The sequence below is a fragment of the Chiloscyllium plagiosum genome, chromosome 33 (genome assembly GCF_004010195.1).
Source record: "Chiloscyllium plagiosum isolate BGI_BamShark_2017 chromosome 33, ASM401019v2, whole genome shotgun sequence".
Lineage (NCBI taxonomy): Eukaryota > Metazoa > Chordata > Chondrichthyes > Orectolobiformes > Hemiscylliidae > Chiloscyllium > Chiloscyllium plagiosum.
Window position 1 is genome coordinate 23,663,117 of NC_057742.1, and position 16,731 is coordinate 23,679,847.

The following is a 16,731-nucleotide window of genomic DNA, read 5'->3' on the forward strand; positions in this document are numbered from 1 at the left end:
AAAATATGTGGGGAAAGTTGTAAAAGGCTATTGAGTTGGATGATCAGTCGTAATCATAATGAATGGTGGAGCAGGCTAAAAAGACAGAATAGCCTACTCTGAGTTGTAGAGGTGTACAGCATGGAAACAGACCCTTTGGTCCAATTAATCCATGCCTTATGTTTCTGTAAATTTTTTCACCCAGAGAATGGTGAGTCTGTCACAGGAAACTGTTGAGATTAATACATTGAAGACCTTCAGGAACGATGTGGATCAAGTTCTTAGGACTGAAGGGATTGAAGGAAAAATGAAGAAAGTGGGAACTGGTAATGTTCATATATGATCATATTGAATAGTGGAACAGGCTCAAAGAGCCAAAGGGCCTACACCTGCTTCTATATTCTATGTTTCTCCATATAATCTAGCAGAAATTTTTGGTTTTGTTTTCTTGTCTTTAGCTGAATGTCAGGTCAATGTACATTATGTTATACTTGTCCTCATGGTCAGGACTGGATGAGATGCATCTAAGGACATAGAGTCATAGAGATGTACAGTATGGAAACAGACTGTTCAGTCCAACTTGTCCAAGCCGACCAGATATCTTAAATTAATCTACTCCCATTTGCCAGCACCCGGCCCATATCCCTCTGAACCCTTCGTATTCATATACCCATCCAGACGCCTTTTAAATGTTTTAATTGTACCAGCCTCCACTACTTTGACTGACAGTTCATTCCATACAAGCACCACCCTCTGCGTGAAAAGGTTACACCTTAGATCCCGTTTAAATCTTTCCCCACTAACCTTAAATCTATGCCTCTATGCCCCAGTTTATTCACCCTCTTCCTGTAGCTCAAACCTTCCAACCCTGGCAACATCCTTGTAAATTGTTTCTGCACCCTTTCAAAAATTTCATAACATCTTTCTTGTAGCAGGGACATCAGAATTGAATGCAGTATTCCAAAAGTGTCCTCACCAACTAGTACAGCAGCAACCTCATCTCTCAACTCTTGTACTCAATGCACTGACCAATAAAGGCAAGCGTACCAAAATCCTTTCACAACCCTGTCTACCTGCAACTCCACTTTCAAAGAGCTATGAACTTGCACTCCAAAGACTGTTTGTTCGAGAACACTCCCCATGACCCTACCATTAAGTGTATAAATCCTGCCCTGACCTGTCCCACCAAAATGTAGCACCTCACATTTATCTAGATTAAACTCCATCTGCCATTCCTCGGCCCATGTGGTCAAGGTCTCATTGTACTTTTGAGGTAACTTTCTTTGCTTGGAGGGAAGTAAAGAAGTAAATGCAGAGGCACTAATAATAACTTTCCAATACTGCTTAAATACTTAAGCTTAATGCCAGAGGATGATTTATTTTTCTAGCGTTCTCTGCCTGAGTGTAGGTCAGCCCCACTGTCATGGCTTCCACCATAAGGAGTAAAAGGAAGCAGATCCTGAATCAACCCCATGCTGTGGCACAAACCGGATCCACGTTGACTGTCCAATCAACTGAGCTGACTGCCTCCAAAGTATCTAAATAGTGGTGGCTATTTAGATTTTTACATGCACTCTGTAGTCTGGAGCCAACCTGATGGTAGAGGCTCAATTTCCTTCATCACATTACTGGCAAGAAATCTTCTGTTCATACAGCCTGGAATTGGTATCCACTGGAAGCAGTTACAGGTTTAAAAACTCCCTGTTTGGCCACATTTTGCATGCACTACCCTTTACCGTCAACTGGGATTTGCATCCAGAGCTGCTTTCCAACAGCAGGGATGCTATCCATTGCATCAAGAGGAGAAATGGTGACTTAATGGTAATGTCACTGGAAGAGCAAGCCCGACACCCAGACTAATGTTTTCACCACTGAAGCTGGTGAAATTTAAATTCAGTTCTTTATATCTGGAATTGAATATGGTGTCGGTGACAGTGAATGTGAAACAATTCTGGTTCATTAATGTCCTTTAGTGTACTTGAAGGAAGGAATTCTGCTATCCTTAGTTGATCTGGAGTACTTATGATTCTGGATCCATGGCAATATGGTTGGCTGTTAACTTCCCTTTAACTCCCACAGGCAAGCCAATAATTTCAAGAACAATTTGAGATGGGCAGCAAATGCTTATTTTATCTAACCAATTTTATATTTCCTGAACAGCATCTTCACAATCGACTGTCTTTCATAATTTGATTTCATTCGTAGTTATGAACAGTTTTCACTGCCCAAGTTGTTGATATAAAATGGGATTTGGAGTAGTGCCAGGGCTATGGTTGATCCCTGGGGGTACTCTACTTACCACTCCACTCAACACTCCGTGTTGATTGCTGGCAGCATCTGTGGAGAGAAAGCAGAGTTTTGGTTCCAGTGACCCTTCTTCAGAATTGATGGTAGTTAAGTAAAAGAGGTATTTATGCTGAAGATAGGGAGCGAGTTGGTGGAAGTAAAGAAGTAAGTGATAGGTGGAGATTGAGCCCAGAGGGAGAGAAATACAGACAAACAAAGGGATTGATAATGGTGAGCCAGAGAAGGATGAAACCTATGAATGGGGATCATAATTAGTGAAAATGGGCTAGCTGTACTGAAAATAGCCTGTATGTTGACAGGGTTTAAATGTGTGGGGGGGGGGGGGGGTGTAAAATGCATAGAAGAAAGTATTTAGGTCCTAAAATGTTAGAGGCTGAATTTGAGTCCTGAAGTTTGCAGGATTCTCAAGTGGAAAATGAGATGCTGGTCTTCCAACTTGTGCTGAGCTTTCAGTGTAGCACTGCAACAGGCCAGAGAAAGAAACATTGGCCAGAGGAAAGGTGGCAAGCTTTCTTACAGACAGGGCAAGCTTTCTTACAGACAGAATGTAGGTGTTCTGCAAAGTGGTTGCCCAGTCTGCATTTCGGCTCCCCAGTGTAGAGGTGAACATGTTGTGAGCAGTGTGAATACAATAGACTAAACTGACTGTAGTGCAGGTAATTTGCTGCTTAACCTGGCAGGTTTGTCTGGACCCTTGGATATTAAGGAACGAGCAAGTAAATAGGCAGGTGTTACACTTTATGTGGTTGCATGGAAAGGTGCCACGGGGGAATGGAGGAAGAGTGGACCAGGGTTATGTGGAGGGAATGGTCCTCTAATGGATATTGGTGTCCAGCCTGTTGCAGAAATTTAAAACAAATATCCAAGGAAGGGAAAGGACGAGCGAGAGATGGATGGGATGAAGATGAGAGGAGGATGGAAATTAGAAGCAAAATTGATAGTTTCTCCCTATTTCATCAACGTAGCAGAGAAAGATTGAGGGGATAGACCTGAGTAGAATTGGAACGAGGAGTTTTCCACATACCCCACAAAGAGATAGACATTATAGGGGCCCATGCAGGTATCCAGGGCCCCACATTTGATCTGAAGAAAGCAGGAAGAGGCAAAGGAGAAATTGTTCAAATTGAGCACGAGCAAAGCCAGGCAGAGGAGGGTGATGGTAGATATGTATGGTTCAGGCCTTTTGTCCAGGAAGGAGCAGAGACCCCAAAGACTATCCTGACGGGGGATAGACATCTAAAGGGATTGCATGGCCATGGTGAAGAGGAAGGTTCTTGGGGCCTTTGAACTGGAGCTGCTATAAAGTCTCAAAGTAATCGTAGATGTAAGTGGGATGAGACTGGTCCGAGGAAGAAGAAGAAAAATCTTGTCAAGATGGGAAGGGAGAAATTCAGAGTGCAGGAACAGGCAGAAACAATGGGTCTGCCCAGGCATTCTGAATGTGGAATTTGTGATGAAGGTAGATATGGGCTGTACAGGGTTGGGGGACTGAGCTTGTAGGCTGTAGCGGGATTCCGTGCTTTGGATTTTTGTCTATAATCTCAGTCCATTTCATTTATGCAAATGCCATGTGTTCTGTGCATGACCATTTAGGGAGGTTGTGATACTAATGTCTTTTATAAGTTTTGCAAGAAGTAGTAATTCAGGACAATACATATCTCCAGTCATTCTTTGCTTCTTGATTTTTTTTTAACATATTAGAAAGTTTCTACATTCAGTTGGTAGCATCTTCATTGTTCTTGCTGCATGATTTGAAGAGCTTGTTTTGCTTCTGACATTTTTATGGCTCTCAGTTATTAATTTGGTTTTCTGAGTCTTGTAGATAAGCTTCGTTCATGCTCTGGGTTATATTTTTCACAGCTTCAGGAAGAGAAAACCTTGTGTACTGTTTGACCCGAGCAGAACTTCCTCTTGCATTGTTCTTTCATGTCTGCAACAACTGAAACCCCGATGAATGCTTTTACCAGCATGCATTTGGAATTTTCCTGTTTTCTCGCTGTTAGATTTCCCCATATATTGTTCATAAACCAATCATCCAAAAAAAGCTTTGCTTTACATTTTCAGCTGCATGAAGCTTTCATCTCTTTCAGCCCTGCCCCTGACAAACTCCATTGTTGCCATATTCCGGAGAATTAGATTTAATGTGCTCATGCTCACTTTCAAATCCTCTACTGGTTTACTTCTCTATCATGTATTCCTATAGTCATGCATCTATGTGCACTTTCTCTAGTCTCTCAATTTTACTTTCATTGCCCACATGCTTCACCACAGACAACCAACAATTCCATTCAATCATCCCATGCTACCTGAAACAACTTTTATTGTTGTAATTTCCATGGTACCATTTTCCTTCCAATTTTAAAACTTGTTCTTAAGACCCTCTTTAAACAGTTATTTTTGTGTTTTGCTTATCTTCCCCATTTTTATGCATTATAGATAGCACTAAGAAATACCTATTCATATATTATGCAAAATTAAAGTTCCAAAGACCAATGTGGGAGATAAATTGTGACTGAGTTATTCATACTTTATTGATATACATTTGGAAATTTCAAGAGAAGTTGATAGGCTGTGTGCTTTTTTTGCTACTTAGTGACTGCAGCACAAGCACTTTGAGTTGTCTCTGAATGGTAAGACTCTGTAAATTACTTAATTGGAAGGAAAACCTTCCAGCGTGTAGCATCTGCATTACCATGGTAACATTTACATTGCTGGGATACCAATTCTTGTTGCATAGCACCTGTGTTTATTTGTATAAGGAAGATTGAAAGTAATTTAGAGGTCCAAGCATATGTTTCACGTTACCATTATTCAGTAATGATTGCAAGGCATCAGATTACACATGAAGTTCAAGGTTGCTTGTCCATATTCTACAAGGACAAATGTTTTAGATGCATAGTTTGTTTTGAGACCTGAAGCTGCATATAATTGGTACATGGAGTCATTTATAGTAAAGGACTAGCTGAAGAAAGTCTGCAAATAGTGATAATCTACAGTACGTTGTTAGAAAATAATTTATAGACGGTTAAAAGTAAACTAAGTTATAAGAAGTGAAGCTGCTTTTTTAATAAATAGTGTTCCTAACTGTTGAACTTTTAGTTCTTAATAGAACATTTTCTCTCACAGTGTTCATCAACAATCCTGCAAAGTGAAATTCATTTTAATCTGGACGCTGTGTGTATACTCAGTTTGCTCTTAGAGAGCAATGTTAACTATTATAATAAGCACTTTACAGCAAATAAAGGTGTCATCCCTCGTCTTGTTCCATGTCATAGCTATCAATTATTTTGGAAAATTGTGAAATATTAAACAGATCAAAATTTACAGAAACAAACAACTGTTGTATTGACAAATGAAATAAAAGTAGGAAGCAAACACTTGACAAATATGTGATCATACAATTCAAGACGACATAATAAATTGTCTATCCTTTGCAATAGCAGCTTTCCTATATAATCTGGACTCTGTGGTAATTTCTATTTGTGTGCCATTTTAGACATTGCTGTATTCGTTTGAATTGAACATATAATTTATGCAATACAGTATTCACATTTTGACTGTACAGCAGAAATGTGAAGTAAACAATATTCAAGTGGCAACCAGTTGTAAAGATATTAGTGTTGAAGTAACCAAATACGTCAGTGTTTATGATGAATTGTGGCAATGATCCTGGTAGATGAGCGACACACTTCAGAATGTGGGAAGACTGAAGTGACAAATACAAAAACATAACAAATCAATAATACTAATGTATTAAAGAATTCCAACCTTTTGAAATAATGGGGTAATGTTTAAGTTCAATGTACTTTGAGTTCGAGTGGGTTTCATTTGAAAAAAAAAAGATTGTGTAAGATGATGGGACTGCGTAAGCAAAGATTGTACTTGTGACTTATTTTCCCTTAATCTTTATTGGAATGTGGATGTTACAACCAAGGAATGTTGCCTATTCAGTTTGCCCTCGAACAATTCAGAGGGCAGTTAACCATATTTCACATGTTCATGAAAGCAGATAAATGATGCAGTTTCACACAACAGTCATTGGTTGTTGTCATGTTTGCCATCTGAGTCTTGCTGTATATTTCAGATTGGCTAATTGAATTCAAAATTCCATCAATTGCGGTTGTAACTTTAACACATTCACTTGGGCCTCCAGATTACGAGTCTGGTGAGAACAGCACAAGACCATAATTTTCCCTTTGCAAGTCTAAAAACACTTCGTCCACCTGACATGGTATTTCCAATATGAGTATGCAGTCACTGTATTTTCTGTAATATTTTGTATCTGCAAGAAGGTGTTAAAATTGTAATTACAGAATGTTTATGTTGTGATATGTCAGTAGTTTAAAAAAAGTTGTTGTTCAAATTGAGTTGATAGAAATCTCAAATCTGGTGAGTAAAAAGTGAAACAATGTAGATTAAAAATATTTGAATTGCGTTTGTTTAGTCATGAATATTGCGATATATTGCATCCTTTGCTATATTTTACCTGGATAGAAAGATGATTATATTTCATCTCCAATTGAACTAATATAAGTAAGTCATTGTAAAGCTGACTTAGGAAAATTTTATTCATCTCTTCTAAAGTCAGACAGTCAAATGGTTTTACACAATGCATTTGCTACCATCGTGCTAATGACTGCCAACATAAGATCTTTTTGGGTGTCAGTTGCCAAAAACTGATTTCATGCTACTGTCCTTTATTCAGAAGTTATACAAAAGTCTTCTCTATTTAAATGCAGTTTTGCAATAGTTTTAATTCATTACCTTTATTACATCTACACTGATTTAATTAAAGATGCCTGTAATACAATGTCATAATTAAAGATCATAATATCCCATTGATTTAATGGAGGTAGAAATGTGGTCTTCACCATTTTAACTACTGCTCATGATCAGTAGTATTATTTTAGGTTCAAATGGTGTTGTAAAATAAGAATATCTAAACTACAAAAGTAATCAGTTTTAATCACATTCTAGACCTTTTTATTTTGTTCAGTTCCTTTAATTCTTATTTGTGAACTTGGAAAGATCAATTTGTAACTCAATTGATAGGGCTTGTGTTTAGTTTTAGCATGTGGTTCCGCATTGTTTTGCAGGAAGGGAGGAAGTTTTAAGGTCACTGTAATATAACCAAGAGGAGGGTGTATCATGCTGAAAGTAACACAACCAGGTTGAAAGAGTTTAGTAAACCTTCCCACAGCAGCAAACATTATTAATCTTCCTGCATCTTTCAGCATTTCTGATGCATTGCAAGTCTCTCTCACTCATATATAAATAATTCTATCATGTCAATAACATAAATCTAAGAATCAAGCACCTCCTTTGATTATTTGACTCTTTTACCCCACACTGCTACTTAACAGACTCCAACCAACTCTGTAGATGCAATAGCCTCAATAATTTATTCTTATCGCATTGTGAAATCTTGTTTGTGTTTTGTTGTGTATGTTACAAATATATGGATTACTTGAAACTTCTTGTGTTAACATAAATCACAATTCTGAGCTGGGTAGTTGGACGGGGCTAGGGTCGGAGCATGATTGAGAGAGCAGAAGTTTTAAAATCAGGTGTAAAACCCCTGGGCTACAACTCCCTCCTGTTCAGGTTTGCTTTCTCTTTTTAAGTTTGACCACATTATTAAGAATATCTATTTATCCCTTGATTATATTGACCTTTTGTTTTGTTCCAACATGCACGGTATAACCTTTTAAGTTAATGTCAGAACTGCAATCTACCTCTGAGCTCCATTCTTTTCAACTGATAGAGCATTATTCAGTTCCTGATGATAAAATATTTTAGTGATAAGATTTTTGTTAAGCAAGAGTTCTGTCATTTTTTGAAAATTCAGGATGACTAGTTATTATGCAATTATAAGCTACTCTCCCATTATGAGCAGATGTCGCTGTCTGAAGTAGCTTGAAATTGCTGGCATCCTATTTGAAATGTTATTTTTTAAGCGTATACACTGCAATTGATAGTTCACTCCTATCAGTTACAAAATAAAGTTTTGTGCATGATATAACTAACAAGAAATAGAGCAGAAAACACAATTGAGAAAAATGCTCTTTTCTATATGTTTAGATGTCAAGTACATTTATCTCTAAATATACAATTAAGTGGAAATGTTTTCTAGTTTTAGAAGATACTGTATAGAGGCTTGGCTATTAATGTGAGCAGCAAAAAATGAGAAAGCATTCTATTAATTATAGAGATATGCCTATTATGAAAACACCAGTGGTAGTTGTGGTTACCTTCTCTTCTGGAAGGAATTATAAAGGATTGATGTTGGCACAGTTTTATATTCTCATCTCTCTGAATCTATGAACAATGATGAACAGAAAAAGACTCTGTCTGGTTTGTCCAGCCTGTCTACACTAAGTACATGCCCTAAACTATTTGCCTAGCTGAGGGGCGAAAGGAGATCAAAAATAGTAGGCCCATTGGGAGGCACGGGATGGGTTCATGTTGAAACAGACACAGGTATCAAAATGTTCTTAATCTTCTTAGACAATCAAAACTAATGCAGGTGATCACTTTGATCCTCATTATGTTGTGCAGTAGCCACCTTTTCTGAGAGATGATTTCTGCCTTACAAATAGGTCCAATGCTCACTCGAAGTAATTCAATGAATTGCTGTCCTTTCACAAACCAGAAGCCCCATGACTTGTGGCATGAACCATTTCTAAAATCTAACCACTTCTTGACTCAGGAATTTTAAATTGTGATCCTCAAACCTTTCTCACATAATTAGTTGGAACAAAATGTCTCCCAAATACAGTCTATTCCACTCATCATTCATCAACCTTGGTCTAATGATCCTGACTGCATTTATATCATTTATATGTTCGTGCAGAAAATAGAAACCGAAGAATAAATAGGGCATGTTTTCACTGTTGCAGTCATACCCTGCTGATTGTGTTCCCTCAGGAAGAATCCTAACAAGGTGAAGTGGAAGCCTAGTGAGTAAATGGACAGTGATCGAAGGAGGCAGGTATGGACACCGTGTATCTCTATGTTTGGGAAAGATTTAACCCTTTTAACATTGTAAGGAAATAAAAATTTATATTAAAAAAAAACAACTGCGACTTCGTAAAGTTACGGCACTTTTAACAATTATGTTTATTTGTGACAATAAAGTGCAATCAAAAATTCAACTGAACTTTATTTTCTTTCTTTGCATAAGCCAATCAATTTACTAAATATTGAAATAAATACACTGTACTGTGGACTAGTAATTCAATATGCAATATTTTGGCTCAAGTCTGTTCATTGTTTTGTGAAATGTTCATTTTCAATTATTTTACATACTCCAGATTACATAATTTGCCCTACTATTCACGGTTTAATATATGAATGTTGAGTACATCATCTGCAGTTATTTTCATAAAATCCTTTTGTATAATATAAAAGGGAAGCCATTTTGGCTGATCATTCTTACACCAATCCACCAAACAATTGTTCTTATCGCTCTTTCCCTCAACTCTGATTTTGCTTTCTATTTCAAGTACGTATCTAATGACCTCCCAAAGTTGCTGGTGAATCTATCTCCAGAATCTGTTTGGGTACTGCATTACAGAGGAGAAAGTTAGGACTGCAGATGCTGAAGATCAGAGCTTAAAAATGTTTGCTGGAAAAGCGCAGCCGGTCAGGCAGCATCAAAGGAGCAGGAGAATCAACATTTCGGGCATAAGGGCTTATGCCTGAAACGTCGATTCTCCTGCTCCTTTGATGCTGCCTGACCTGCTGCGCTTTTCCAGCAACACATTTTTAAATTACTGCATTACAGATCATATTAGAACATTATAAAACAAAACTCCTCACTTTTTTGTTTCTTTTGTCAAATATTTTAAAACTATTTATCAACCTTCCTATCAGTGGAATCAACTTATTACAAGAGTGACATCAAAATCTTTTACAACCTTGAATACTACTTGCTGTTAAATCACTCTTTTAACCTCCTTCACTAAAAGAAGAATAATCTAGCTTCTTGATTCTCTCCAAATAACTCAATTTCTGTGTGAATTTTTAGGTCTGCTCAATTTCTTCTTGGCACCCTCAAAAATTGTATATGTGGGTCACTAAGTGTCCAAGTTCCTGCACCCTGCTTTTAAATGATATAGTATAGTTTACACTTGCTTTATTATGCTATTCTTAACAATTCCTTGTATAACTTTCAAATTCCATCTGTTTTGCACATCTCACCAGTAAATCTATATGTTCCTGAAGTCTGCTATTACCTTCCTCACTCTTGAGTACATTTTGAACATTTATGTCATCTGCAAACTTCAATATTTTTGCTTTCTAAACCCACAATCTAGATCACTAATATGGGCCACTGCGGACACTGCTGCATATATTTGTCAATCTGATGACCATTCAAAATTACTCTCTGCTTTCTACCACTTTGAATTATCTATCAACGCTCTTGTGACCTTTTAATGTTGTGTTTCGGTATTGCTAACAAATCTGTGATGTGACACTGTTAACTACTATTTGGAAGTTCCTATGTGCAGCATGAATTGCATTACATTTAGCAACCCTCTTCATAACATCAAAGAACTTTGATCAAGTCTGGCAGTCACAATTTGCCTCCAATAAGTTTGTTACCTATTCTTTTCAGTTTTGCTGTGCTGTGATCCCTAATAGTTTTTCCACAATAGACATTTGGCTGACTAGCTTATAGCTATTGGATTTACCCATTGAATGTGCAGGAGTGTAACCTTTAGTCCTCATCTGGTACAAGTGCTTTCCAAGGAAGATTTGAAAGTTTGATGCTAGAGCCTGTGCTTTTTCACCGTTGCTTCTCTCAGGAACTTCCAGAATGAGTGACTGCTTAAGTGTATCCTCTTTGTTTACTTTTAGACTATCCAGTTTATCTAATGTTTGTTGTATGATGCCAGCTACACTGTTCAGAACAGAATTAAACTGAAGTTGTTTGAATTTTTGTTTAATTTGAATCAATTTGATGGCTCTGTTTCTTTAGGAGAATATGTATTTTAATGTAAAGGCACACAGTCATGCCATTTCAGGTTAGCTGTAATAATTGCAGAACACCAGAGTTGCTGCCTTGTATGAAAACCAATGAAAAGCAGCAAGCTGCCCAAGTTAGAGTATTGGGAAATATAAACCTACTGGAAACATACTTGAGGTATTTCTTTCTCCGTGTGAGTCTTCTGCTAAGGTATCTGCATGATGGGTTAATGAATAGAGGTGTTTCAACTAAACCAAGAAGTGGTAGAGATAAAGCAAAGGTGAGAAAGATAGTTATGACTAAGTGCAATTTCTAACGGATTAAGTAGAGTATTAGAGGCTCTGTTTGGCAGTTAAGGTGCAAGTTGGATATTTCAGAAAGTTAAATATACCTTTTGTTGTTGAATTGCAAATAGTATTATTTGGGATAATGGAGCATTGTTTTTGAAAGTTATCAAGGAATCTTACTAGAGTGAGATTCCATTTCTATTAAAGCAGTGCCGAACCCCACAATCCTTCATATTTATTCAACTTTAACCCCACTTACATTTAATCTGGTTTTTCTCGTTTTAGTTTGCTTATTTTTTGTTATGAATGATGCACCCACCATTTCTATTTTGAGTGCTCATCCTGTTTTATTTAATTTTTTGTCCTCCTTTCTTTTCTTCTACAGTCCCATCCTTGACTATATAGGAGCAGAATTTCAGCTTTTTAAACTTATTCTGCCAGTCATGGGAACGTGACTGCTCTGTATTTTAACTTCATCTGACTTCCTTGGATGTATTCCTTAATATCTTTATCTATCAGTCTCACATTTAAAATGAGGGCTTGAATTCATGGGACATTGGCACCAGTACTGGGGAAGGAGGGAGCTGTTCCTTAGGAACAAGCTCCACCTGAATCGTGCTGGGACCGGAGAAGAAAGCTATAAAATCAAAGGCAAAAGAGAAAGTAGGATTGCTGGTTGGTGATGGGTTTGAATGTTACCAGAAAATATTTTGGTTCTGGGTCGTATGCTCTTAGGAGGATTGGTGCAACTCAATGGGCTGAATAGCCTCTATCTGCAGTGTAGGAATTCTCTAATTCTATAATTTAAAGTAGATGGATAGGGTTCTACATTTCTATCACCTTGCCTATAAAGAAGTGTTACCTCATTGCTCCTTTGAATGGTTTGTTCCCTTGTCTTGGTTGAAAAAAGTTCACTTGTATCTACCGCAAATTACAACCAGGAATTCCTTTCAGAATCGTCAACTAAATCTCCCTGTATTATTCGATATTCCAGGAAATGCAATCTTAGTGCATGTAAATTCTCCTCTTTGTCTACACCTTGGACCCCCGGAAATATTTTGATTAATGTACTCTGCGCTTGTTCCAAGGCCTGAATGTTCTCTGTAGACGTTTTGCTCTGAATTATACATAACACTTCAAATGTTGTCAAATACATCGTGTGGCTGCAGCAGCAAATGTTTTTCCCTTTATCTTCCTCTGCTCATGAAGGCTAACATTCCATTACCTTTGCTATCTTTTTGAGCTTGGGTCTACTGCTTTGTCATCTTCTGTGTATGTGGTTTCTAAATTCCTTTAGACTTCCACAGTTTTTGTAATTTATTTAAAAAGCATGAATGTGGTTGTTTTAGGTATATATTTTTATTGGGGTCACCTTCACTGTACTGTCTCTTTGTGATATTCTGTTTCTATATATGCAGATTTAACTTAGCTTTAATTCTCAATATTTCTCCAGGAAAAGGCATATAATTGGCTAGGAAAAACAACACATGAGGGCTGGGAGAAGTTTAGAATTCAGCAATAGAGGAAAGAGATTGATTAAGAAAGGGAAAATGGCATACATTTGTAAGTTTGCAGAGAACATAAAATGATCGTAGAACTTTCTATTCGATATGTAAAGAGAAAAAGATCAGTGAAGAAAAATATAGGTCTCTTACCATCCAAAATCAGGAAATTTATAATGAGGAACAAAGAAATAGCTATTTGATTAAATAATACTGTTTTGTTTCTGTATTCACGAAGTAGAACACAAATAACAGAGCAGCATTGTTGGAGAACAAAGGGTTCCGTGATAGTGAGCTACTGGAGGAAATCAGTATTAGGTAAATGGCATTGGGAAGATTGATGGGATTGAAGGCTGATAAGTCCTGAGGGCCTTATAATAGACATCCCAGAGTATGTAAGAAAGTGGCCCTAGAAATACTGGGTGCATTGGTGGTCATCTTCCAAAATTTTATAGACTCTGGAGCAGTCTCTACTGATTGGAGTGTACCTAATGTTATCCCTTTATTTAAGAAGAGAAGCAGAGGAAGAAAAAAAATCAGGAATTATAGACCAGTTTGCCTGACATCAATAGTGGGCAAAATGCTAGTGTCCATTATTAAAATTTTAATAGCTGAGCACTTGGAAAATAATAACTACAATAATAATATTATAATATACTAATAATAACTAACAACATCAAAGTAGTCAAGGCCAAAACATTGTATGATTTCAAAGAATTAGATATAGCACTTGTTGCTAAAGAGATGAAAGGATATAGAGGAAAGTTTATTGAATTGGGTGATTGGACATGATCATAATGAATGGCGGAGCAGACTTGAAGGCCTACTCCTGCTCCGATTTTCTATGTTTCATTATCCATCTCTCCAGCTGAATATTATCCACATTCAAGTTCAGTTAGAAAGAGGTAAGGCGCATTTCTGCTGCACAAAAAGTGAACAGATCTTACAATTCACCCTCTCCTTGACTGATAATGACTTAGAATGGCATTGAGAAAGAATTATTAATAGTACTATAGGAAACTACTTGATGACATTTTGGGATGTTTGGTGGTGACTGTGACATTGCATTCATTGGAAAATGTGTGATTTTGCCTGGAGTGTTCAGTTAATGTGTTCAGCGATGACTCTTTTAATATGACTTGGCAATTTGCTGAGTAAATTTTCTTTCTCGCCTTTGCAAGCCTTCACCCACTTGGCATATTTTCTGCATGTGTGGTATGCTTCAACTTATAACACGAAATAGAAATGCTGTTATTAGACATGTGAAATGTTCTAGATTATATGTGTATTTTGGTGCGGCATTCCTACATGTTGCAGTGAAACAAAAGATTAGTATCAAACACAATTTTAATCAACACCAGTACAGATATTTTTGCAGTATGCATAAGTAAGCATTATTCTTAAAGTGTACTTCTACATTTTTGCACACTATAGCTGATCTACAATCTTCAACAGGGCACTCTTGTTGTTTTTGAAAGTTTTTTAAAAAACAAAGCATTGGTTCAGTTGCTCATTGGGACATGCGTTGGTGAATTTCACCACTAATGTGTGACCCAGTTGTATTCATACAATAAAGGAGGAACTTAATTAGGCAATAGAAGAGCTAGAATGTACATGAAAGTCACTATACATTTGGCTGCTGAATTTTCTTAAAAAAAAGCAATTCTCTTGGGAAGCATGATGGCACAGTGGTTAGCACTGTTGCCAGTCACTGCAGACCTGTGTTTGATTCCAGCTTCAGGCAGTTGTGTGTATGGGGTTTGCCCTGTGTCTGCATGGATTTCTGCCAGATGCTAGAGTTTCCCTTAACCTAAAGATGTGCAAGTTAGTTGTGCTGTGTCAGATTTATCTGGAGTGTCAAGTGATTTGCAGTCTAGTAGATGGATTAATGATGGATTAGTTGGGGTTACAGAGATAGGATGGGTCAGGAGCTCAGACTGGATGAGATGCTCTTTGGAGGATTGGTGCAAACTCAGTGGGTCAAATGGCCTCTTTAGACACTGTTGGGGTTCTATGATTCTAACTTTTACCTCTGTTAAGTTGTTCAGTCAGGTCAGCGAAACTCTTCTGTATTAGGGTTCATGATAAAAACATTATTATTGTTGTGGGAGATATTTTATAACTTTAAAGATATTTTCCAATGAGAGAGAAAGACTCTGTAGCTCCTGTGGCTAACTGTGAAGTTTAAAGATAGTAACAAATTGAAAGAAAGCATGCAGGATATTGCAAAGATTAGTGTTTGGTCAGAAGACTGGTTGAATTTCAAAAACTGGCCAATACTTACTAAACCAAAAGGAGAAATAGGAGTATGAGAGAAAGAAAGCGAGAAGTATAATACCAGCAGTAAAAGAATAAAAGAGTCCCTTAAAGAGTGAGGCAGGGAAATTAATATTGGGAAACAGGGACATGTTAGGAATATTGAACATACATTTTATTATCAATCCTCGTTGGAGAAGATGTAAAAAGCATCCTGAGAATCAGAAAATCAGAGGATAAAGGGAGGGAGGAACTTAAATCAAGTAAGACCACAATGACAAAGATATGGAAAAAAGCTGAAAGACTGGGCATACATTTAAGGTCTTAAAATAATTGTGTGCAGAGTTGGTGGATGCATTGTTTGCAGTCGTTCAAATGTCCTAAGATTCTGGAAAGAACCCATTGGACTGAAAAACAACAGATGTGACAACTCAACAAAGTATTCAAGGAAGATGAAAGCAGAAAACCACAAGTCAGTTAGCCCAACATCCGTCATGATTGGAAAGACAAATTAAATGTTGGTTTAATTGTAAAGGAAATGGAATATCAAAATAGGGAAGTGTTGCTGCAGCTGTACAGGGCATTCATGGACTGCATCATGAGTGCTTTGTACAATTGTGGTTTTCTCACTTAAGATGGAATCCATTACTAAGGAGATGTCAATAAAATATTTAGTAATCATGCAATCAGGCAGAGCCAGCATGGTTTTGTGAAAGATAAGTTATGTTTTCCTGTTTTGTTTGAGTTCTTTTGAGGAAGTAACTGGCAGTGTGGATAATGGGGAACAACTAAAATGTGTATATATTTTCAAATGGCAGTCACTAAATTGTCACATCAAAGGTTAGTGCACAAGATTAGATTGCATGATATACAGGGGTAACATGTTAGCAAGGATAGGTAATTTATTTGATTCCTTGTAATAATATCATTGCCAAAGCTTTTGGTTCAAGTCCCATGCTTGGACTTGTTGGTCATAGGTGCATTCATAATGTGGACAATCCTTCCAAAATGCTTAATGGAATGGGTTAAGAGTAAGAGACTCTTGTGATCAGCCATCCTGTAGAATGCATTTGCAAACCATAAGTGTGACCAATCCATTGGAAGTTTGGCCCGACCCTCAGAAACAATGATGGCATGATGGAGGATAACGCATTGGGAGCAGTTTACAGAAGGTTTAACTGGCTAATTTCCGCTATAAGGGGTTATCTTAATAAGGAAAGGTTGAACAGATTAGTTCTATGCTCATCAAAGGTAAGAATGAGAGGTGACCTCATTGAAACATAATATCCTGGGGGGGACTTAGGATGGATGTTTCACTGTGGGAGAGTTGAAGATGAGGGGTAGTTGAATAATAAAAGATATCCATTTAAGAAGAGGGATGTTTTCTTTAAAGTTTATTGCACTTCAGAATTTTCTTCTCAGAGCTGTT

General features: G+C 37.3%; 1 protein-coding gene across 5 annotated transcripts in view; it reads left to right on the forward strand.

Annotated features, from left to right (window-relative positions):
* kat7b (K(lysine) acetyltransferase 7b) overlaps positions 1 to 16,731 on the forward strand; it is an 82,904-nt gene that overhangs the window by 8,004 nt on the left and 58,169 nt on the right. For 3 of the 5 annotated variants that reach the window (XM_043675151.1, XM_043675149.1, XM_043675152.1), the window contains exon 2: positions 9,214 to 9,277. The exons of the other annotated variants lie outside the window; for them this stretch is intronic. In XM_043675151.1, coding sequence (XP_043531086.1) covers positions 9,254 to 9,277 — 24 coding nt within the window. In that variant the 5' untranslated portion in view covers positions 9,214 to 9,253. The remainder of the gene's footprint in view (positions 1 to 9,213; positions 9,278 to 16,731) is intronic. 5 annotated transcript variants of the gene reach the window in all.